Here is a 26402-nt window from a genome sequence, read left to right on the forward strand (position 1 = left end):
TTATTGGCTATCAACTGATTTCATTTATTTTTGTATCAGGGGTGTTTTATTGGGTTTTATCAGTTAAAACCAAAAAATCAGCCCTAATCATAATACAGATAAGAGCAGTTATGAAAGTACAATAAGATCAAATTCAAGTAAGAGCAACATAAACAATGCCCCCACCACCACCTTTTACATTCTTTGTTTAAAAAAAAATGTCCTGGACCATGGGATTGAAGCTAAAAACAGGGACAATTCCAGAAAACAGTTAAGTCTGGTCACCCTAATTTCTAGCATTTTCCCATTCTTTTTTTGAAAGTAAAAAGTAGTACTTTTTTCACTCAGACTTAACAGAATAAAAATCTATAGGAGGTGAGTGACTTTGTTTCAATGTAGTGACTACAAAATTGAATTGCTCCGACTTCCATGAAATTAATTAGAATGTTTCAGTTGCTATGTCTTTGAGCAACATTAGTTTAGGTTACTCCCAAAGTAATGGTTCAGGGATTGGGCAGACTGGCATATCAGTGATGATTCTGACTGCTCACAGAAGCCATTACATTGGACACACCAAACAGCTCTCCTGCCTAGCCGCATAACTGTCTAATTTTGTCATTTAGCAGTCCAAAGCGACTTAGACTTGGGGGTGAACTATGCATCAGTAACTTACAATAGAACCTCAGTTTTACAGCTCATCCAAAGGACAGAGCACAAGGAGGTTAAGTGACTTGCTCAGGGTCACACACAGTGAGTCAGTGGCTGGGATTGAACTGGGAACCTTCTGGTAACAAGTCCCATTCTTTAACTTCTGGACCACCAAGCCTCCTCATAAGCCACAATGTTGCAGGGGTACCTTTGATTATTCCTCCTTATAAAAGCCCTTCATGAATCCATGAAATACATGTTGGCAGTAGGTATGGAAGACTACCATTAAAAAGGTTAAGTTTTCAGAGTTATCAAACAAGGCTGCAAATTTGACTGAAACTGCATAGTACACCCACAATTTTTAGGTGATAGATAAATGCTTCTCATATGCTTTACTATATCACCAATATCCGGGCAAGGTCTAAATTGTATCAGTGAAGACTATTATGTTTACATTTAATCTGACCACTCATTGAACCCATTCCTGCGAAGCAAACATGGCAGGGAACATGCAGATATCAGAATACATGATTCATGTTGCGTTTTATTTAGTAAGGTTTGGTGCCGGCTGGTCGCATAAATTTCCCTCGCAGCTTTGTGAGTGCAGAACTATCCTGTCTATGGACACAGAAATGACACTCAGTTGATGTCTCTTTCTGTGTAAAAACTACCTTCTGAAAATGAATAAACAAAACACATTAGTCACAACAAGTAGTATTTAATAGCCTGTTAACATGAATAATACATTCAACTTCAGAGATTGTTGTAACAGAATTAGTAATTCATATTTATCATTAAGTAGACTGTCAGATTTACTCTTTAATGGACTGTACTTTGGACAATTACTGTTTAATAAAACAGCACTTTTAATGAGAGGATTGTATGGGCAGCATTCTGGCACAGTTCAATTGGCAGATGGCAACAGAGGGCAAACAGTCTCACCTCTTTGTGTAATTTCTCTGAATTTGCTTTTTTAAAAGTCAAATTAGAAATGAAATGCATATGTAACATTTAAAGTTGTAATTAAGCAATTCATATACAGTATTTAAATAGATCAGTAAAAAAAACACTGTTACGGCACACCGCCACAGTTCAATCTAGCTGTAAAAGAGCTTTAAAACACATTTTTTAAATGGAGATAGTGGGCTGCATCAGTTGAAAACACAGTATAATATTTAATGTGGGCCTTTTTTAATAGGATTATTTTACAATCTACAATCTAGGTCTGCTATCATGCAGCATGAACAGATGGTATTTCTGAGAGGTTTTTACGAGACTGTGAAAGTTGGCAACATTTCATACCTTCTTCTTAGAACAATGACATTTTGACATGGTTAACGTTCTCAGCGTTCAGATATAAATATGATTTTTTTTGTAGCTTTATACTGGGGGTGCGCCAAAACAGATGCAGGTTTTGCAGTTTTTGAAAAGAAAAGTGTAGATTTTAGTTTCACATTAATATTTACAATACAGCACCAGGTAGGCAGGCAGTAACACGTTTGTTGCTTGCATGTGTGTCTGCCTAACAAAGCACTTGTCTAGTCAATGGGGAGAAGAAGAATAGAGGTAGCACCAAACGCAGCAGCACACTTGGTGTGTTTTTGCAGAGCAACCCAGTTTTGAACTAGCATCTGAGCTTTAAAGTGATTATAGCTAGCATAATAATACCATTAATTTGACCTGTTGTGCACTTCCGTTCCTTTATAGATCTCAAATGTGCTGTTTTAAAAGTAACATACATTATAGTAAACTTGTATTGTTATTTTAAAACATGATATCTGATACTACACTGTGTTGCACTGCACCTGGAGGCTGAAATTATCCCCAACCATTTCAACAGCTTCGATCCTGTCATTAACCAACTAGCAACGTCCCCTATTGACTGACATGTTTTTAGCCAGTATCATGCTTTTGATCAAGGTGAAATGACCCAGGAAGTGTAGGTGTAACAGATTTCATGCAAAAAACTCATGAACATTGAGAACTTTCTTGAACCTATTGTAGTACCAGATATTATGTATGGCCTGCACATGCTTGCTGTTACATGCGTTTATTCAGAAACTGCATGTTTGACACCTACAGCATGTAACTATGTAAGTGCAGAACAGGTAATGAAATTAAATTGAAATAATTTTGTTAGCTCTACAGTTACGTTAAGCAGCCACGTGTCAGCTGTAAGAGTTCCTCTATAAGAATACCCTCAGAGTGATCTTTTGGCTTTGTGTTTTATTTGAAAAAATTGATAAAATTGCATTAATAAGGACTACTGTCTTTTTGTCAGTTATTTGTTCATTGGAAGACCCTATAATTTCCTGCAAAAAGTAACTAATTGGCTTACACTGTAACTGGCTGCCACCTTTACACGTGTAAACGTCCCCATTTAGTTTACTAGTAAACATTTAGAAAATCCATAAACTATAAGCTATCATTAAGCTGAAAAAAATCACTAGTATGTAATGACTAACAGAAAATGATACGTGAATCTAAACAACAAAAAGAATATGTTAGCTGAGATAACTATTTCCCAGGCCGAGCAGGGAGAATGGACGCGATGCAAGATCGGCTGGCGAGATCCATGGACAATGGAACAGAGCAGGATGAGTTTCCTCATCAGGTCAACATATGATGTTCTCCCATCACCAGAGAACCTTAATCTATGGGTAGGAGAGGATCCGTGGTGTCCTTTGTGTTCATCGCCAGCTACATTAAGACACGTTTTGACAGGATGTAAGGTGGGTCTTAGCCAAGGACAGATTACTTGGCGTCATGACCAGGTGCTGTGATGTTTGGCCTTAGCATTGGAAGACAAGCGTAGCATGACCAACAGGTTGCCACCAATGCCAGCAAAATACAGAATTGTGGGGAGCAACCACCAAGAAAAGGCATTAAAACCAAAACTCGTCTAGGACAACTGGAAGCTGCTGGAGACTGGAAAATGCTGACATTGGATGCTGGTGTTGGACAACAGCTTATTTTCCCACCTGAGATTGCCACCACTAACCTTTGACCTGATATTGTCTTGTGGTCTGGATCAGCACGACCTGTTCACCTGGTAGATAATAGTGCCATGGGAGGATGCTGTGGATGAAGCGTATGAAAGAAAGAAACTTTAGTACGCTTAACTAGCTGCTGAAGTGGAACAGCGAGGATGGAGAGTCCAGGTTTACCCAGTGGAGGTGGGTTGTCGAGGATTTGTGGCACACTCCACAACCCGGTTTCTCGAGAGACATCGGATACAATGGTCAAGAGTTGCGACGCATCGTGAAGAACTTATCTGAAGCAGCAGAGAGGAGCAGCAACTGGCTCTGGTTGAGACAAAAATATTCTGGTTGGGGACCTCAAGCACAGTAGAAAAACATCGATGTAAAGAAGTTAAGTAAGCTGGGCTTAGCTGAGTGGAGAATGGAGGGGGTGATGCTGGGACGCCAGAATCACTGTCAAGTCCTCTTAACCCTTTGCGGTCCTATGTCGGACCTGGTCCAACATTGCAGTTATTCCTATCCGGTCCAATGTCGGACCCTGTCCGACATCATCAAAAAGACGCAAAAAACTGGTTTCTAGTCATTTTTTCTCTGGAAGAAGCCAAGAAAACCATTCAATGGCCGAGTGGGAGCGACAGGAGCCAAGACAAGCCGAAAAATAAATAAATAAAAAGGGCGTATCTCATGAATAGTCATACTTGCCCCTGGCATCTGATAACGGAGGCCATAAGGAAACAAGCTGGCTATGACTGCATCAGCGCTCAGAGAATATCACGGACATTTGCAGAGCTTTATTCAGATGTTATAGTAATAAAATAATGACTTGGATCGCATTATTGAGGTGTTTGGTGATAAAATGAGTGATCAGGAGATGATTGATCGGTATGTACGACTATTATTATTATTATATATTTCTTAGCATATGTGAAAGCTATAGCGAACGAAAGGATGGGGCGGGGCTGGAGATGCCTAGTGAGTGCTTTGTTGATATGCAGGGCCTTTTAAACCTGTTTGACTGGAAAAAAAAATACTTTTAAACAGTGCGTCTAAAATTAACTGCGCGTGTGAAAATAAATTAGACCTGACGCGCCTGACACGCACTTAATAAATGGACTGCAAAGGGTTAAGGTGTCGTGGGCTAGTCGATGAAACACCAAGGATGGAAGGTGCCCACTTGAAGACCCCAGAGAAGTATCCTACTCAACTTAGTCCAGACTGTTGTCATGCTGATGCGCTACGGAGGCCGCACTGTGGTTGATCCCTGGAGCCAGCATTGCAGCCGTTGTGTGTGTTGATGTACCAGGGAGGCAAAATAGGCTGATCCCTGGAGACAGCATTACACTTCAGCCATCAACATCAGGCAGAAGGATATCTACATCATCAGATGGAAGGAAAAGCAGATGGATAACATTAGTTTACAGTAAAAGAAGCAATGTCTTACTTGGTGCTTATCTTGGCGAGAGCTGAGTCCAAAACCAGCATGAAGTTTTAACACCTACTCTCATGTAATGGAAATCATGATATTTTACACCCACATTAATTTTTTAATTGTTATTTGCATTGAACGAACACAATCAAAAACTTGTATTACTGTTTCTAAAAATCAGACAAAAAATAAAACGGCACACCACTAACAAATGTGTGTGTCATAACATTTGGAGTCACTTGAATGGTATGAAACAATTCAGTAATTGTATGTTCTCGGTGAAATAGATTCAGTTCTCTCAACCTCTCTTCATACCTTGGTACTGTAGAGGTGAGCACAAGTCTGAGACAAAAATAATTAGTCAAGCCCAGTCAAGCCCCCTATTGTTCCTAGTGCCACCTGTCACTCCTCAAGCAAACACGCTATTATTTTCCTAGCCTGACTTTGTCAAGAACTGTAGCAACTTTATAATACAGTAGTTGCAAAATTCACTGGATGTTATCCTAAAGTCAACTAGGAATGCCATTTATCCAAAGACCTTCAAGCAATTTGCAGGTACCTGTATACTGAAAAAAGTCTCACTATTATTTTCATTACTTCATTTAAACATCCATCTAAAGGAATTCAAATGAACCAAGTTAATCAGCATATGTTTAAAATAAACATGTTCAGAATTTCAACAGCTGATTAGCAGGTAGAAAGCAAGTGTTCAAACTGTTTTATCATTAATTATAATAAAAATCAAGTCATTATTGTGTGTGTATGTTTGTGTATCAATTGGGAAGGCACTTTCAACAGTGAAGTAGTAAGGAAAGACTTCTTTACACACTCGAAACCAAATGTATGTACACTAAATATTCATAATATATTCCCATTTGTATTACATTTTTTTCTGCAAAAGAGACATTATTATGTAGCTTTCATAAGATAGTATTTATATTACAGTACTGAAAGACACAAAAATATAATTCTGTACTTTAAGGGAACTGTTGAGTGACAGGACTTCAGGTTGATTGACACCTTTGGTATAAAAACAACTTGACAGCGTCAAAATACGCCGGACGCTGGTGCTTTGACGTGACATGCTTGGTGTGAAAAAACATTCACCGAAAGCAATACATTTCATAGTATATAATAAGCGCTTTACATAAAACTAAAAATACTGTAGCTAAAAATAAGCACCGAAAAATGAAATTAATAAAAACCAAAAAACAGAAGCCCTAAATATATTGTATTGTACTGTATTGTATATTAATTGGTTAACAGCTACGGTTTATCTATCTGCAATTCTCACCAAGCCATACTATTTTTTTTATTTTTGTCCAGGTCAGTGGAACAATGTACAACACAGGCCGCCACATTTCCCTTCGCCTGGATAAGGAACATTTGGTAAACATCTCAGGAGGACCTCTGACATACAGTCACCGGTTGGAAGAGATTCGATTACACTTTGGTAGTGAAGACGGCCAGGGATCAGAGCATCTACTAAATGGACAAGCCTTCTCTGGGGAGGTAAGGCTGTAAGGAATGACACACAAGAAGGCATTAGAGGAGGCATTAACAATGCATTCAACTCTCTAATGGCTTCCATGGTACACTTTGCACAGCATCAAGAATCCACTGTAAATGATATGGCTGGGAAACTGATATACTTGAATTATATTGCATATCCCTGGTGATATGGACAGCCATGTACAGGATATAGATGTTAAGAGCAGCTAGACCATTGGTAATGATTAAGAACCCAAGGCAATCGCAAAACACTTTTGCAGACAGTTAGTGCACCAGAATCAGGCGCACGTGTGGGCAGACAGACTTTGCCCACCTATGTGATTTAGCAACACGTGTTTTGTGCCCACTCTGCAAGTTAGCGTCAGCGCTTGACATGGGCTGAACTTGGGGAGTGTCTTCATTTAAATACAAATGTAGCAATTTAGCAAACCATCAAAAGCGTTAGCGTTTCCGTTTCAGTAGACATGTGAAAACCAGGTCTAAACTGTGTGCAAATTACATGCTTGACTAAAAATACTGCAGAAACTACCAGGGAAGCAAGCAAAAAAAGTGAGAGAGAAAAAAGAGAAATAAAAGAAATATGGAGTGCGCACTGGATTAATGTGATATTTTATAATGTGATAGTATGTAATGTGGTACTTTGTACTGTGATTTTGTAACAATTGTAAGCCATGCTGGATAAGCGCGTCTGCTAAGAAATAAATAATTTAATAATAATAATAATAATAATAATAATAATAATAATAATAATAATAATAATAATATTTGTATGTGTCCAGACAAAGAGTGGAGGAGGAGACCCCGGTGTTCGTTCAATGCAGATAACAATTTAAAAAGAAATGTGGGTGTGAAATATCATGATTTCCATTACACGACAGTAGGTGTTAAAACTTCATGCTGATATTGGACTCAGCTCTCCCCAAATATTTAAAAGTCATCTGTCTTTTATGAGCCTGTCTGACACACAATGTATGCAGCAATTTCGCCTCTACAGAGAAACAGTCACTGACATCTGCCAACTGCTTCAGGCTGACCTGGAAGGAGATGTGCAGAAAGCACAGTGTAGCACTAAAGTACACGCAACAACACAGAATAGGCACTTCCACGTAAATCGTAAGAAGATCTAGTCAATGTGCAAGTAGTGTGTGATCTGTAATGTCAACAACTACATCAGAAATGTGTACGCAAACTATCGTTGTTCAGCTCATGACTTGTTTATCCATGCTAATTCGCAGGTGGCAGCTGCGTTTCAGCGGTATGACAAAGGGTATCCACTGAAGCGGTGGCTACTGAGACCGCTGCCGAACCCCACGACCCCTGCCGAAGGTATAATCGTACCTTTAAGTGTGCTCGTACTATAATTGAGCGAACATTTGGAATCCTCAAAATGTGATTCCGATGTTTGGATGTCTGTGGCGGTTGTGTTTTACACAACATAGCTCTCTGTAATGGACGTTGAACTTACAGAGGAACGATTACAGGGTTTGAGGGCAGAAGATGCTGAACTTGAAGCACCAGTGTTGGAGGTTGCAGATGCTGCAAGTACCAGGCAGATCAGACAAAGCCTTTTAGACAGGGGTCCACAGTTACGCATGCGGACCAATAAAAAAAATGTTGACTTTATTATTTTTGTATAAGACACAAATGGTACCATCAGTATATTTAACAGGAAAGCATTTATAATAGGGGTGCAACAATTAATTGATGCATCGATTATTGATCATCTGGCCTTAAATTTCCCGAGCTTTGATTACATATTGGTGAATCAATGCATCAAATTAGAACCCAGTTTGAAGTCTCCTGTTGCCGGCTTGCATTAAAACCTTGATTGTGTGACGCTGCACTTCTTTTAGTGCTAGTACGTTAGATTAGCGTGTTGCTAGGATACACACTTTAGGCCTCTACATTCACGTTGGACAAGCCAAATCAGAAGTAGGCATACTGTATTCACGGTTTCTTGATTTAAAATTTAAGTCAAAACGTTTTTGGTTTTTTTTAGTTTCTTTTTTTTTTTTTAAATCTATCACATCTAACGATTTAGCTTTTGTTTGAAAGCATGCTGTGTTTGGATTATATGGCAATATTTTCTAACTTACCACGATAAAACACTACTTAAAAAAAAAAGAAAAACAATAATAAAATAAACATTTCAAAAGAAACTAGTGTGTAAACAGGTATATGTAAATACAAAACTGTAAAAACGAATGTATTTTTTTATTTAAAATGAAAGTAACATGTTTTCTCTGCGTGTGTTGCTCAGTGTAGCACTGAATCCAGGTTGAGCTGCAGCAGTTTGCTGCTTTTGCAGTTTTCTAATCGTAATGTTTCTGCTGAAGCGCTGTTCAAGATGACATATCCTGATATTTTCCCTTATGCATTCCTTGTACAAAACGAAGGAATTGGTGGCTGCCAGGTCCAATAGAGATAACAGGCTTGTATATTTAAAAAAAAAAAAAAAAGAATATTGTAAGTTTATATTCAAAATAAAAAACATGTATTGTAAAGGCAGTCAAAGTGACAGCTTTGGCGGTTCTAGGTAGAGGGGTTATTATAACTTTTTATTTTTGCGATCCTGCCTTTCAAATGCCATCAGTGTAATTAATACATGTATTTATGAGAAGAACGGACAACCGCATATCTTGCGCACATGCAGAGTAATTTAAATTTTTAAAAGTGAAAACCGTCAAAATGACTGCCATGGCATGAACTTTGACTGCCCTTTACAATGCATGTTTTTTATTTTGAATATAAACTTACAATATTCTTTTTTTTTTTTTTTTTAAATATACAAGCCTGTTGTTATCTCTAATGGACCTGGCAGCCACCAATTTCTTTGTTTTGTACAAGAAATGCACCAGATAAAATATCACAAGGAGAGATTTCATCTAGAAGCTAGCCACATAGCTTTGGCAGAAACATGCTGATCAGAAAACTGCAAAGCAGCAGCTCAACCGAGTGCGTTCAATAGGCCCAAGGTGTCTTTTTTGGCTTTTCCTATTGAACGATGTGCACTTCATGTGCGCTTTGTAACGCTACCTAGTCAAGCTTAGAGGTGCCTCGCTGGAGGTTAAAACATGGCTAACCTCTAATATCAGTGCGATGGTTGCAAATACATTTTTCAAATATGGACTTGTTTGACTGAAATGTGTGGTAAGAAATATTTTTGTTGTAAGTGTAGGTTTTTAAAACTAATAATATAATATTTAAGTGACTATATTGTAGTAGAAAAGTAACATGGACAATTTATAACTTGACAAATCTGACTCATGCCTCGTGCTACATCAAAAAAAGTCTCAGTACTTTACATTACAAAAATATATTAGTAATTACATTTTTAAAAATAAATTAATCACTCGCTTAAAACAACCTTTTGAATACATGTCTTAAAATAACTTTTGCATAAATGGCTTTATTTTTTCTAAATGTTTCCTCTCATACAACGCCTCATAGTAAACAATGTTTCAAGGCTCGAAGTTAGCTAACGTATATTTGGTATCATTTTTTTCATGCAGTAACATTTTTGCAATTTTGAAGAAAAATATTGACGCAGTTTTTTGCAATGTGGAGTAAAGACAACTAAAAAGTAATACTAGAATAAGGGAAATCAACCTAGCTTATATATATTGTAACGGATGTAGCAGGACAGGGGGGCCTGTAATATAAAACTGTTTTGTTTTATGGCAGGGACAGAGTTAAAGCCTCCCTGCCAAGGTAACTGCTTCTGTTTAATGTAATTGTTTTGTTTAATTTTTAATTATCACCTGCACCTGGCAATTATTGAAAATCAGAGCCAGGTGCAGGGTATAAGAGGGAAGCAGTCAGTCTGCTCTAGGCTGCTGCTGTTGAGTGAAGAGCCTAACGGAAAGTCGTAAAGGTCTGTTTAAAACCGACGTTTGGTTTTACAAAAATTTGTATTAAAGTGTTTTGGTTTGGTGTTATATGTCAGGTAAACAGCTTAGCTGTCCTGTACGTTAGACAGGGACCTGCATATGTGTGTAGTGAGTGCTCAATGAGAGTTAGGTTTGTTCTTTGTTTGTTTTGTGTTGTGAATAAAAGTGCGCAGAAGCGCTTAAAATCAAAGTTTTTATCTCTGGGTCAAATTTTTAAAGGGGCACGAACCCAAAGGTACATCCAGCTTGGTCACAATATATATAAGAAAGAAAAAAAAAGAGAAGGATATTTCAGGTACTTAAAAAGGTAGAATAATTGATTACAAATCAATTATCAGGACATTTCGGACTACAAGTCCTTCATCGGCTGAAATATCCTTTTCTCTTTTTTTCCTTTTTTCTTATTGATCATTTTGGTACACAGCAATTTTCCTTTTTCTTAAACTATATATACAGTGCAGTGAAAAAGTATTTGCCCCCTGTCTGATTTTCTGCATTTTTGCACATTTTTCACATTGTGAGTTGTGAGTTGTAGTAGTATATAGACCTTTTTTTCTTTGCTTTATTTTGTCAGAGAAAAAATGACACCAATTGGTGCTTCTTTCATTTGTTTGGTGTGCAAGGTAATCAAAACCTGCAATCTTCAGGTGTGAAAGTTATTGCCGCTAAAGGTGGCGTAACCAGTTACTGAGGTTGCAGTTATTGCTGCTAAAGGTGGCGTAACCAGTTACTGAGTCTAAGGGGGTGGTTACTTTTTTCACACAGGGGCATTGGGTGTTGCATAACTTTCTTAAATAAATAAATGAAATATGTATCAAATTTTTGTGTTATTTGTTCACTCAGGGTCCCTCTTACCTAATATTAGGTTTTGGTTGAAGATCTGATAACATTCAGTGTCAAAAATATGCAAAAATGCAGAAAATCAGACAGGGGGCAAATACTTTTTCACGGCACTGACTATATATATTGAAAACAAATCTCAAATGTAGATTACATACTTTTATCACTGTTGGCAAAGGCTTGTAGCTTGTTGGTACACCTTGTAGAGACGTCTTGGTTGCACACACGTCAGATAGACCATATTTCTTTTCCATCGTCAAATTTCAATTGACAAATAGGGACACCAGGCATTCTCATAGATCCTGTGAAAAAGTAAAAAAAATAAAATAAAAGGAAGTGTATGGGGTATAGTTATACAGAAGTGGAAACACTGGTCAATCATTACATTGGAATATTATTGGACAGATTAATATATACTACTCTTTTGCAAGGGATTCCATGTGTAAGGTGAAATGGCAATTATTATGAAGTGGATGGACACCTCTGCCTATCTTTTAGTTATTTAATTGTACACACACATTGACTTGCACATGCATACATAATGCTATTAATAAATACAAATGGTATGTGTCTTTAAAATCTCAATGTGGCAGTTGATTTATATACTGTTAACATGTCACGATCATGTATAATAGTGCAATATCATGTGTCAATCCAAGGATTCATCTCAGATTCAGCTGCATTAACAAACTAAAAAACGAATCGATCGTAGATCAGACGATTAATCAATCAATAGAAGATGTCAAGATTAAAACCCCTATATAGTAATTAAACCATATATATGCATGTGTGTAGATATACTATGCTTGAAATATGATGCATAGCTCAGATATTATTTGTAATATTGTAGTGAAAAAAACAGCCTAGAAAACATTTTGATTCAATTTATCTATTTTTACACACCACTGATATAGAGTCGTTGTTTTAATGTGTATTAATAACATTTATATACCGTACATTTATAGAGGAGTGTGGGGTGGAATTTGACATGGCACTGGCAGTGCCCTTGCTGTACCCAGTGAGAGTTATAATCCCCACACCCCCATTAAATCACGAACGTGTATTAAAATGCATGAAGAAATAGGACCATGGGATGTTTACATACTGCATTAATAAACCACATCATCACAATATACCATGCTTAAATGAAACTATAGTTGTCACCTGCCCCTTTTAAATGAGGTTTTAGCTGCGCTAGGTGACATTATTTGCTTGATTACCTCGAATGTTGACCTTTCCATTCGAAAATGTGATTTAAAGGAGACATCGCTGTATCGAGGAACAATGTTCTCAACATAATTGCCGATCCTTTCAGGGCCCTCACTACTATTCTCATTTACTGCCGCTACTACCATGTCTTTTGCTCTCAAAGCTATAGCAATAAAAGCATTATACAGTTGAATTTATGTAAAATCCTCCATAAACTCATGAAGAAACATCACTTGCCTACCAGACCGTTCAATAACTGCTAACATATGTTACAGGGCGCCATGACCAGCGCTTTACCTATTGAACGCACTCCTGGATTCAGTGATAGAGTGCTAGACACACACAGAGAAAATATGTTACGTTCGTTTTAAATTACAAAATACATTCATTTTTACGTTTGTATGTACATATACTTGTTTACACACTAGTTTCTTTTGAAATGTTTATTATAGTTTTCATTTTTTGAAGTAATGCTTTCTAGTGGTAAGCCCTCTTATGTTTAAAATAACCCTTCTTATGTTTAATTGTTCATTTAATACAGCGTTTCAGCTGTGCAGATGTTTGATATGACGTGCTTGAATGAAACTTTTGAGTTGTATCCGATATTTTGTCTTTCATTTTAATATTGATGTTGTTTAAAATGTAACCGTCATAATGACTGCCTGCGACCAGTGGTGTAGTGGTATATTTAGAAGTGAGGGGTCGCTATTTTCTCCCCCCCAACCACCCCGGCTCTCAACCAGACCAAAATGCAAAGTGAGTGAACAGATGAAAAATCTACATCAAATCAATATTTGGTGTGACCACCCTTTGCCTTCAAAACAGCATCAATTCTTCTAGGTACACTTGCACAAAGTCAGAGATTTTGTAGGCATATAGTCAGGTGTATGATTAAACAACATCTACATGCTATTTCTCCAGTAAGATCTATACCATCTTCAGACTAAGGGCTGTTAACTGTGTGCTTTGCACACTGAAATAAAAGATGCACTAATATTTCCTATATTAAAAATACATGTATTGATGAGTGATGTCAGGCAGCATACAAAAAGACAGCACTAGGGTATGAATGCACTGCGGCGTGTTTTATTAATAAATACAAAGTTTAAACAAAACAGAACAAAACACTTATACAAAACAAAAGGGCACGTTGGCCAAAACAGACAGATAACAGATATAATTGAGCATTCCAAATTGGGGAGAAAACCGGGGTAAAAACAATTGGTCATGACTACATTTAAAAATAAATAAATAATAATAATAACAAAAACAGTAAAATCCATTAAAGACAGCCCTGTAAATATTGGAACACAAGCGTGTATTAATGTAGGCTTGCAGCGCAATGAAAGAACAAACATGGTTTTAAAATTAATAAAAGCAATAAGTATTATCTTTATTAAAACATATTATATTTATTGTTCATCCTCAAAACATGTAAATTGGTAAGCATGGGCAATGAAAAATTAACCAGCAATGAATCTTCATTGCAAAACAACCGCATGAAACACTGTTAATACGAAAAAAATGCAACCCTGTAAATATCGAAAATTAAGTTCATACTGTTGGCCCACAACACACTCAAAAATGCTTCAAACTGTTTTTAAGATTAATAATAAAATCAATACAAGTACCAGTTTTATCACAAAATCAAAGCAAAAGTGACTAATTTGTTTTTATATAACGTGTACACTGATAAATAAAAACAATGGAAAAGGAGCAAAATACGAATATTCATTGCAAGACTCAAATTCACGAAAAAACAACAACAAAAACCATGTAGAAATACAAAAGGCAACCCTGTTAATATCAGAAAACAAGTCAAACACACTCAAAAAAGCTTCACAACTGGTTTTAAAATGAATAACGTCATTACAAAAACTGTATGCATTATGTGTACTTTAAAATAAATTACATTCAGTTTTCTTATCATTCATCCTGAGCCTCAGGGTCTCTTCATCACTGTGTGATGGTCACTTTGTACTATTTTGGGGCACTGTACCTTTAAGCAATGGCAATGTATTACCCAACTCTCACGAGACTCTGAGTTTGGGGGGAAAGAGGATATATAATTATTTATTTTATTTATTTAATTCTTAGCAGACGCCCTTATCCAGGGCAACTTACAATTGTTACAAGATATCACATTATACATTATTTCACATTATACAGATATCACATTATTATTTTTTTTTTACATACAATTACCCATTTATACAGTTGGGTTTTTACTGGAGCAATCTAGGTAAAGTACCTTGCTCAAGGGTACAGCAGCAATGTCCCCCACCTGGGATTGAACCCACGACCCTCCGGACAAGAGTCCAGAGCCCTAACCACTACTCCACACTGCTGCCCTAACAATCTCCTGATCCTTTGGGGGAAGTATGGTTCAGCAGATACCTTGTAGAGGAATGGGTGTCCTACATGTGTGTAACTTAACTCGCAATACGACACCAAGTCATGTGTGACTTACTGAGGAATTCCCAACAACCTGGTGTGTCTGTGTTCTGTGACCCGACTCTGACCTGCTGCTGAACCTGCAGCTGATGAGTCCTGCTCCAGTAGGAATCCATCACAGCTCGCTGTACAGACATGTATGTGTATTGACTGGAACATTCAGTATGACACGCATTATATTATTATTCATAACTCGCCGTTTAAGAGAGACCTGGAGTCTATTTACCATATTTCCCAGCAGCCCCGGCACTTAATAGAGACCTGCGAGTATTGGAGACCGCCGATTATTTGAAGTTTTACAGTACCCTGCAGGTGTCTGCTTTTAACTTCTGGCCAGTAGGGGCTGCTGTAGCGTGGTGAGGAGAAGCTGTCTCTGACAGTTTTGGCTCCCTGACCCACTGGAGCACCACAGCCATTGTGACGCTCCCTATGGAATCCCTACAGACTTTGTTTCGGAAGCACTGTCAGATGAACTCATTAATAAACTATATAAAGAAGAGCACCTTTGGCACCATACCCCAAACTCTCTCATCAATTCACTTTGATTGATAAATAGAGCATATTTTGTTTTTTGATTTGTTGTAACAAAGTCAAGCAAGACAGTGTCAGTGACTACAATGGTACTTTTCTGGGGGTTTTCAATAAGAATTGTAACAACATATATATATTTTTTTTTATTTGCAGGTGCAGCTTATTCACTATAACCATGAAGTATATATAAATGTCACAGAAGCTGCAAAGAGTCCAAATGGATTGGTGGTAGTTTCCATATTTATGAAAGTAAGTGGACAACTTAATACTGTCTTGTTTTTCTATAAAATGTAAATACAAGTGTGTGGATGTGTGGTTGGTAGTGCACAGGTGTAGAGGTGAGGCAGTGATTATAAACAACAGTCCAACAACAGTTGAATGGATGGCCGGTTTCTGACTGGCCCTGGAATGAACTGCCAAACCATCCATTCCAGGGCACTCTGCTCCAGTTATACAGTGTCCTCACAGGTTGGGAGGGAGATTGTTGACTAGGATTAATTTGCTGTCTGTCACAAAGCGTTATGATAGTTTGCAATGGAGACTGTTCAGTATCCTTTAGTAAAAACAAGCTTGTGAATGTAGTCCTTAGCAAATCAGGTATGTTTATGGTGGTGGAGACTTGGGGTGTCAGCAGCACCAGCTGCTTTGTTAAACCTGTCAAAATATACAGAGGTTGGCACCAACTCCCCAGCTAGTCTCCCTCAGAATATTTTTTTATATATCCATGCCACATAATGTATATATAAAGCACCTGATAACTTTTTTCCAAGCCTAAACGACCTTTGATATGTAAATATATGCAAAGCATAAATCTGTGACACCAAGAACTACTGTTTGTTTGTTAATTTATTTTCTCTCTTCTAGGTATCTGAGTCTTCAAATCCATTTCTAAATCGAATGCTAAACAGAGATACCATAACGAGAATAACATACAAAAGTAAGTCCTGCAACCATTTTCCATCACATATGGTAATTTACTATCTTTATTCCAATCCCATAGCCATGTTTACATTAAAACAAAGGCATGCTAAGGTTGCACTATTGGTTCTATACATTACTTGTACTATATTTTGAAGTTCAGTTCCTACGGCCTCTGACCAGAATCTTCATGTTCATATGTAGGTAAGTGCAAAAAATATATATTCCTGTAAATTGCGCCTTCTTACGTCATAACGCTTTATATCTGGAGGGTTTTGTTTTTCTTTTGGTGAAAGCACAAATACAATAAAAAACTTGAAACTAAAATATGATTTCTGTATTTTTCAAAAAGTATTATGATTTTTGTATGTGTTTGCTTATGTACTGTATAGGTTATGTAGCTTTTACTTTGTACATTTTGGGTGCCATTTGCAACAGTATACTTGGCCCTGATAGCACTATGTTGCTGAGTACGAACTCAATGCTTTCATTAATCCTCCATGATGTGCACTTACATACACTACACATGTGTGTCTCAAATATGTAGTTTCAAAAGAAACATATGCTATTGCAAACATGTATTTGAATTTTCATAAAACATGTCATCTGCTACTACACTGGGTAAAAGAAAGGTCTCAGTTTGCTTGCTTTTCCTTTCAGGAAATGTGTCATACTTGCACTTCCTCAGCAGTGTCTTAGCAGTTATCTTACTGGCTGCCAACCATTACAGTCATTTGGGGAATCACTCTTCAGATGAAATGACCATGAAAGTTCAAGTGTCTGAAAGCAAGGGCTGCACACAGAGATTTCTTTGACATAAAACCAGATAGTATGTTTTAAAATGAAAATAAATAGATTTGTTTTTTAAATACACATTTGTAATTGAAATACTGTATTGTTTTGAAAATGTATGAAATTATTTTCAAAATGTGTCATCTGAAATAATGAATAGTAATGGTGTGTCAAGGACCCATTAAATGTGTTCGTATGCGGCGCCTGCACATTTAAATTGATTCTGCTTCAGGAATACAGAAATGAGTGGTACTTAAACCAAAAAAGAATCCCTTGTTAAACTCTGAACATAAAATGAAGTATTACACATTTTTGATTTGACGGCTTTTCTTCATTGTTGTAGACTGTGAACCTCTCTCTCACTTATGTGAAAAATGTACAAGGGGATACAAAGCACTGATAATGAATTAAGCCAGTGTGTCCTTGTGATTACTGATATTAAAACCTTTTAACAATTAATTAAACAAAAACATGATTTATCTAGTACTATAAATGAAAGGTTTGTTACTTTAAACGAATTGAGGATTAATTATTCACGAAATACTACATTTTATAAAAATTGGCTTTCTGTTTAAGAGAGAAATATTTGAAGTGGTAACAGTGAATACTTTTGTCATTTATCATTTTCTATTTACCATTGAGGAATATTACTAGAATCAGACCTTCTTTCCCAGGCTGATTTATGCATTCTGTACTATTGTACTGATCCTTTTCTATTTACAGTTACTTCCAGTTTGTTGTAGAGTAAAGTGTAATATGCCACTTTTGACATTTAATGGTCTGGCTCATCTATATGTATCGGATCTCTTGGTTACATAAGTCCCCATGTGACATTGCTCTATTAGAATACAGGACTGCTGAGGCTCCCAATGTTACATTTTTCTGGTATTCTGCTCCCAAACCATGAAAGTCAGCCTCATGGATTGCAAATATGGTATTGATTTTTAAGAAGGAAGACTCCATAACATGTAAAATCATGGAAGCAGTCATAAGAAGTGAACTTGAAGATTATGTATAGTAACAACATTATATGAGACAGCCAACGTGGAATCAGAAAAGGAAGATCCTGTCTAACAAGCGTCTTAGATTTCTTTGAAGAAGGATGGATGCAAAAAGGGTGTCTGACTTAATATACAGTACTTCAAAAAATCAAAAATAACAATACATTAAATAACATTAAAACGTTGTTATTATTATTTTTTTCCCTTTAGATGATGCATACTTACTACAGGGACTAAATATAGAAGAACTCTATCCAGAAACATCTAGTTTTATTACCTATGATGGATCGATGACGATTCCACCTTGCTTCGAAACTGCAACCTGGATCCTAATGAACAAGCCAGTGTATATAACAAGCATGCAGGTAGCTATTTAAAACATGTTTATACTCGACTATATTTGATAAGGTGATGTGTTTTTTTAATACTAGATCAGAAGTTTTTTTTTTCTTTTTTTTTTTTTAATAAAGTCATCCCAGTTAGACATATTTATATACACCTCTTTGAGACCCAGGTGTGATATAAATGAATATCCTGATCACTGATATCAATGTGATAAACCATCAGAAATGTCCTGGTATGGGAATATACTGCCTGCATCAGTTGGAAATTGTGTTGCAATAAGTATTTGTGTGATACATGTAGACACACACACAAAAAAAAAAAACTTAGAGAGTAATCCATTGGATGAAAGTTTTTGTTAGCTACTTATTACTGAAGAACATATTCTCCTGGTTATGTTGTTTTTATGTGTGCAGATGCATTCTTTAAGACTTCTAAGTCAAAATCAGCCATCACAGATATTTCTCAGCATGAGTGATAACTTCAGACCAGCCCAGCCTCTCAACAACCGTTGCATTCGCACCAACATCAACTTCAGCGTGCAAGGAAAAGACTGTCCCAATAACAGAGCACAGAAGCTGCAGTATCGAGGTAACTAGGTCTTCCAAGCTATTACTGTCATGTAAACACACTCCTCACAAAAAATGAATTGAAGAGGAAGAATCCAGCTTATGATGGGGTACATTAAGTAATAAAGACAGCTAAAGGTCAGCTTTATTTTCCTGCATGTATTTAATCAGATGTCCATGCATAGAAGATTCTCTTTTGAGTGTTGGCATAGAACACAGACATAATGCAGATATATACAGTATCTTAATTGAATAGTCAGGTATGTAAAATTTGTAAGCCAGATTCAATTAATCATCATTAAAACATAAGATATATAGGGGAAACTAAATGAATGTTCATGGAGTACTGTGGTTATTGTCAAGAAGTTAAATAACACTCCATGTACAGTCATTTACTATTTTGTTTAAAATGTATGGAAAATAAAATATGTTTAAACCAGTAAAAAAAAGTTATTAACTTTGTAGCACAGAATACAAAAAAGTTAGTCAACATCTTTCAAAACTTGTTGTTTAAATATACCACATTGCATCTACAAGTCTGCCGCTCACTCAGATTAGCAAGGGTGAGGGGATGTGTAGCCATTGGCTGCTTTCCCCACCCCCCACCCCCCACCCCCCACCCCCAAGCCCCTCCCTGGAAAGAATTACAGAGTTGATTGCCTACCACTATAAATCATAAACACACACCAAATGTCTATTTTGGTAACATTACTTTTTGGGTGGGGAAAGTGTATTTCTAAGGATTAAGATGTGTTTAATATATGTTGCAGAGGATTGTGTTTAATTAAATTAAATTATACTGCATTTGGTTTCGGTTTTAGAAACATGTCAGACAGGACAATATGTGTAATGAATTTGATTTGCCTTAATTATCTCACAGCCAGAAGATTGGTGTAATGAATGGACAAAGGATGAGCAACTTTGGTCATAGGTTTAAAAGAAATCATGAAATAATAAACTAGACATGGTTGGAGGTTTAATCGGTTAATTTAACAATACAGAGAACATATTGGAACAAATACCTGGTCTGGAAGAGCATTAGCTGCCCATTCCTGGATTTATTAGGGTTTATACAAGTTTTACAGTAAAGTCATGTGTTTAAAAGAAATGCAACATAATAGTTAGGCATAGTGCATTTCCAGTGTACACAAAACATAAAGTGACGCATCGCTATTCCCTGCAAAACCACAAAAGGAGTGAAATAAAAAGTTAAATTCTTGATTTCACACAGGAGAAAAAAAGCCCTGAGCACTGTGTATCCTAATACCGGTCTCAAGTGGTGTGTTTGACTGACTTATTGTTATACAGAATGTGGTTTAAGGTTCATAGCTTTCCAGAAATAATTTATTGTACAAGTGTACGGCGTATCAGTTGCTTTACATAAGCCATCCAACAATATAGTTGTTTTAGTATTTTCTAGGATCCAGCTCTGGAGGGTGTTACTGGATATTTTTTAGGAGTGGCTTTTTTAATATTAGATTTCGGTGTTTTTGTGACAAAAGCCAATTTCCCAAACTATGTGGCTTGTTTTAGTAATTTACCGTTTCTTTTGTACAGTTAGTTTCCTACCTTAGTTTTTTTTAAGAAAATGCTTCCTTTATATCACAACAAATAAACTGAGCAAACTTCATGAATATTAAAAGGTCAGGTTAAAAAAATAACGAGTATTATTTCACAAATTAACAATAAAGAAGCAAAACCACCTTGGGCCCTCGGGCTGAATTATATAGTTTCTTTGTTGGAACTGCTATTAATGGCAGCCTTTCTCTTTTGTTTGTTTTGCAGTGAATGAATGGCTCCTAAAATAAGGTCATCGTTGGAAGATTTAAAATCTACTTCCGCAGCTTTACAAAATCAGGACTGCACCTTCACCTTTCTAATGGGATTTGACTTCATGTATTGTTAAGAGAGAGAACCAATTTCCTATTGTAAGAACTTTTAAATAGAAACTCCTCATACTTATTAAACTTTTGATACCTAACATTTTGGTGGAAAACTAATGGAGTATTTATTTCATTGCCTTGTCAGCAATTAAAAAAAATAAACTTCTACTCCTTTGTAAATACGGACACCTTGCTTTACAAAATAACAACGCTACTGGATTTGTGTTTTTGGTGCCAACTGGTGCTTTGAAAGCAAATTGCTATATTCTCCTCATTGGACAAAAAGGGCATGCAGACCTAGATGAAAAGGGAATGATCATGCATCCATTTCAGAAAAAAAGGTAAAAGTTGAACATGACTGTTGGCCTTGTAAATATTGTTAGTACTGCTGAAAATGAAAGCAATTGAATATGTTCTGCTTGAGATTTGGAGATGTTTGAGCTGATGCCTTTCTTCTGTTTTATTGTTTACAATGGTCATACACTGTGTTTTGGTTAATGTTAACAGCCCAATAAATGTGTTTTGAAAGTTAATTTAGTATATATGTTTGACTATCTCTTTCTTGAACTGTATGTCACTATTATGTTAAGTTTCCTAACATGAGTAATCAGCAGTGTAGTTTTATATGTCATTAGGGATAAGAAATCTATTAGGGCAATTACTTTGTATTTAATTATTGCTGAGAGCCAACATACATTTCTGGGGAGGATTGAAGAAAAAGTGGGAGGCAAAAGCTGCTAGCAAATTAGGAGCGACTGACATTCCCTTTAAGAAAACGATAGCCTTAGTGATTGTCTTTGCTGTGATCTTAACAAAGAAATATGTACTGTTTATTGCATAGCACCATTTACAAATGCTTAAATGAATTGAATTTTTTATTGCATATATGATTGCTGTTTTGTTATATTCCTAAACATTCATTCATTTTCTAATACATAGGTCCAGCCATTTACACACATTTGAATTGAAATACATTCCTATAAAAAAAGGTACACATAGCAAATTAATACATTTAAAACATTTTAATGGCAGACAAAAATGGAACTCTCAAAACAAAGCGGGCCATCGATTACTCGCTCCCATGCCCGGAGCGGACGGAAGACCACCACCCATCAGAATGAGAGTCCACGGCTTCCGCTTGGGGTAAATCTAAGATGGCTGCTTAAACTTAGAGCTCTCACACTCGTGCCTAATTCTTTAAAACAATTGTCAGTTTGTACTAGGAAATGCAGCAGTGATGGATGCAAATACCCCTTCTCCATCGAGTAAAACTAAAGACAAGAAACCAAGAAGGAAACTTACCTTGGGCAATACACCACCTCCTGGGCCACAGTCAGAGGAATCTCAATGTTTCTCTCACTGACAAATCCTTGTGCTGAAAGAGGTGATGGGGGGTTGCGCACTGGGGCTGTTGATGAAATGAAGAGGTCGTTGTCAGGACTTGCTGCTGACATTAGGGCTCTGCACTCTGATATGGATATTATCCACTCAAACATGCAGGAGGCAGAACACAAAATGTAGGTGATCACTCCCACGATGCAGACACTCACGAAGAAAGTTGACATTATGAAGACAGTGCAACGGCAGGACAGGAGCGACATCAGAAGTACAGCAAAGGATGCAGTCCCATCTGGCTGAGCTTGATGACCGAAACAGAAGATCCAACCTCCGCTTGATTGGTCTGCCTGAAGGTGCTGAGAAAGATGGTGCCATCTCGTTCATCCAAACACACCTTCCAAAATGGCTCCCTGCCTTATCTGCACAGAGCCCTGTGAAAATAGAGAGGGCACATTGTATATATTGCAGCTCCAAGATACAGGGGAATAGACCACGTCCCCTAATCTTCAAACTACTTTGCTTCACGGATAGACAAGCGATCATGAAAGCCTTTCGTCAAGTCAACTACCGGATCACATACAGCCAAGATAAGCTGTTGTTATTTCCAGACTTTTCGAATTTCACCGCACTTTGAGGGAAGCATTCTCACAGGAAAGCATTCTCACAGGTTCAGATGGCACTTAGTCATGGTGAAGTGCAGAATTTTCTACTGTACCCAGCTCGTTTAAGAATCATACATGCAGAAGCAACGCCCCTCCCCCATGGGCTAGCTATATTTAAATTATGTTAACTGCAGCCTTTATCTCCAAGGACATCTGCTCACAGAGGAATGCGTGCAAGAGCTGGCTGCTGCTTTAATCTGTGGAACTTTAATTTGTTTTCTGATATGCAGATACTGGATTTCCTACTATCTACTATTGTTATTGCTCCTCCTCTTGTTTAATGGAGTGTTCATCAACACTCCCGATCACCTCGAGGTGCAGCCATTCATGAGTAATAGCTCAGTTGTGCAGATACGGGATTAAATATATATGTGTACGCATATGTGAGTATGAGTGTTTATGTATATATGGGTGTATATGGACAATAATAAAATAAAAATCAAAATACATTGATTTCGTTTTTAATACTACTATAATTGTCAATATTATCAGGCTCTGTGGAGTGGGTTCCTTGTTCTTCTCAAACGTACTGTTTATGTACAATAATACTGTCTCATATATACCTTCTCGACTGTGACAGAGAGTGAATGAATCCGAGTCAACAATCTCCCTCCTGACCTGTGAGGGCGCTGTGTAACAGGAACAGTGTGCCCCGGACTGGATGGTTTGACAGTTCATTCTAGGGTCAGTCAGAAGTCAGCCATCCAAAAAGGGGGCGAAGCCACAATACTAGAAGTCAGCGCCTTACTGCGGTAGGTGATGTGTCAGTCATGGATTGGTGGTGATGTGATTGCACTCACTACCAAAGGGGGCGTGACTGAAGGTATATCAGGGGATATGGCTGAGCAATCTGTTCCTTGTGTTATGGTTACGAGCGGACCGACAAGGAAAACCAGTGTAGTAACCGTGAGTGTTTGTTTGTTTTGTCAAGTGTAGTAATTGTTCGGTTTGTCATTTTTAGACGGCTAAACTCTGGGAGCTGTAGTGAGACGCCAGTAATAAACCTGGACTACACTTCACCCCTGTGCACTGCTGCATTACACCACCTGCACCAGGAGCACTTATTCTGGACTTTGTGAACATGCTGTGTTTGTGTTTATTTCGTGCTTTATTGTTTCAGGACTGAAATCCGGTTTACGAACGGAACGATACACATTGTTGTGTAAAGCCCATTCTTTATTATTTAAGTGTTGCAGGCATGCAACCCAGCCTATTAAAGAGCTGTTTTTCACTGTGAACTGTCTTTGTGTCCATTATTACTCAGCACCGCATCACCTCTAATATGCGCACTGCAAACCACTTTGCCACACTGACCATTAGCTTTTTTATTTTTTTCCTTTTGCATAGGCAAACAAGTGTGTTAGCTTTAACATCTTGGTTACTTTCCAACCAAAGCTTAGTGAGTTGTATTTGTGGCACGTTTTGCAAGGTTTAGATTCAATTCTCCCTTTCTAAACCCCGGCTGACTGCCATGTTAGTGTATGTTTGTGTATTTTGTTTTGGTGTATTTTTTCTTTTCTTTCTGGTTTATATTTCCAATTAAACCACTAGAATGTACTATCATCTGCATGCATGGAGTGTGCATGCTTGTTATGTCAACGCAAATATATGCTGAGGGGGTGTGGCAAAGTGGTTTGCAGTGCATTGGTGAAGAGTTGATTATGAAACAGAACTCAGACAACAAACTTCACAATCCAAACACATTTATTTTTATAATCCCGGTCTGGCGACCGCAAAGAATAATCCCAGGCAATACACATAAATGTGTATTGCACTGTTCCAAACGAAGGGTTTACAGTCCCAAAATAATAAACACAGTAGAACACACACAATCACAAGTCCAGAGTGAGTGCTAATGTGCAAGTGGTGAAATACAATTTATTTGTGTATGGTTGTGAAGTGTTGTCCAGGTTGGTGCTGGCCTTAAGCGACAGCTCCCGGTACGTGTTAGCCGTCTAATAAACAAAGAAGTATATAATTAGACACAACAAAACAAACAAACACTCACTGTACAATTATAGTTCTCCTTTCAGCAGTTCTCTCTTAACCATAACAAAAGGATCAGCTCATCTAGACCCCTTTTGTACCATCAGTCATGCCCCCTTGGTTAGTGAGTGCAACCGTTTCTCCTCCAATCTGCGGTTGCCACATCGCTTCCCTTCTGGGGCGATGACTTGGTATACCGTAGTATACCGTAGCACCCTCACAGGTTGGGAGGGAAATTTATAACCAAGATTCATTCTTTCTCTGTCACAGGGGGTCATCTATAGAAGGGGGTCATCTTTGTGTGTGTGTGTAGATTGCCCTCTAGTGTTTCGCTATGGTAATGTACTACTATGGTTTTTTGCTACTGTTATGAATAGTTGCTTACTGTTACCTGTATATCTGGAGAGCGGGAGAGCTTCTGTCATATTGACTGTACTGCGAAGACCAATATTAGTTATCTATTATAGCTAATTGCAAGGTTATGTCCTGGAATGTGCGAGGCCTAAACTGCCCGGTCAAGAGACATACAACTTTAGAAAGGGTGTAGATATTGCTTTGATACAGGGGTCTCACCTAAAATTAGCAGCTGTACGTAGATACCAAGATAAATATTACATGGCTATCGCCCATTCATGTTCTCTAACCAAATCAAAAGGTGTCCTTAGAGTTGTGAATAGCAAACTAAATATTACTGTTCATTCTCAGGACGGTGACGATGAGGAAAGGTTTTGCTATGTTGTTATCTTGGCCATAAACTTGGCTTTGTGAATGACTATGCTCTGAATGGATATGATATTCATTTTCTCGATAAGATTAAGATGGAATTTGCCAATTTGCTGAACACTCCCATTATTATGGGGGGGGGGTGACTTTAATCTGCCCTTTGACCCTGCTCTAGATTTATCCAACAATACTGCTGTCGCTTTGCCTGCTGCTTCTAGAGCTTTTCAAGAATTTCCACGTGAGCTAAATGTAGAGGACGCCTGGCATCTGAACAATTCTGGTGTTAAAGATTTTACATTCTTTTCCCATAGACACAAAACTTTTGCTGGAATTTACTACATTTTTAACTATATTATATCTACCAATATTCTGCCAATTCTAATATCTGATCACACCCCGGTTTTACATGCATATGTTTTTAGCCCTGAAATACCACATGCTAGAAGATGGAAGTTTAATTCCTTCCTCTTGCAATTGGCCACTGGTTTAAATGAATTTTTAGACATTCATTCCCGCGCAGAGATTAACCCACACTCATTGTGAGAGATAACTAAGTGTTATATAAGAAGTTGCAATATCTCATTCGCCTCTAATATGAACAGAACACGGATTAAACAAGTGAATCAACTAGAGACAGACATTTCAAAACTGGAGGCAGAACAAAACCAATGTTTTTCAGAATGTAAGGCAAAGAAACTAGCTGCCTTAAAGGCACAAC

The 26402-nt window shown here is 37.4% G+C and overlaps 1 protein-coding gene and 1 long non-coding RNA gene across 2 annotated transcripts in view; one reads left to right on the forward strand and one right to left on the reverse strand.

Annotated features, from left to right (window-relative positions):
• LOC117424360 (carbonic anhydrase-related protein 10) overlaps nt 1-21515 on the forward strand; it is a 214218-nt gene extending 192703 nt beyond the window's left edge. Inside the window, exons 5-10 of the mRNA XM_034040617.3 lie at nt 6361-6546; nt 15624-15719; nt 16335-16407; nt 18392-18546; nt 18940-19114; nt 20878-21515. Coding sequence (XP_033896508.1) covers nt 6361-6546; nt 15624-15719; nt 16335-16407; nt 18392-18546; nt 18940-19114; nt 20878-20900 — 708 coding nt within the window. The 3' untranslated portion in view covers nt 20901-21515. The remainder of the gene's footprint in view (nt 1-6360; nt 6547-15623; nt 15720-16334; nt 16408-18391; nt 18547-18939; nt 19115-20877) is intronic.
• On the reverse strand, nt 1439-22965 carry LOC131698751 (uncharacterized). Its single transcript, XR_009307762.1, has 3 exons — nt 22278-22965; nt 11435-11578; nt 1439-4980 (listed from the first exon to the last, which is right to left on the reverse strand). It is a non-coding gene; the product is annotated as an uncharacterized LOC131698751 (long non-coding RNA).
• Nucleotides 22966-26402: the final 3437 nt, after the last annotated feature.

The sequence above is a fragment of the Acipenser ruthenus genome, chromosome 19 (genome assembly GCF_902713425.1).
Source record: "Acipenser ruthenus chromosome 19, fAciRut3.2 maternal haplotype, whole genome shotgun sequence".
In the NCBI taxonomy this organism is placed as follows: domain Eukaryota; kingdom Metazoa; phylum Chordata; class Actinopteri; order Acipenseriformes; family Acipenseridae; genus Acipenser; species Acipenser ruthenus.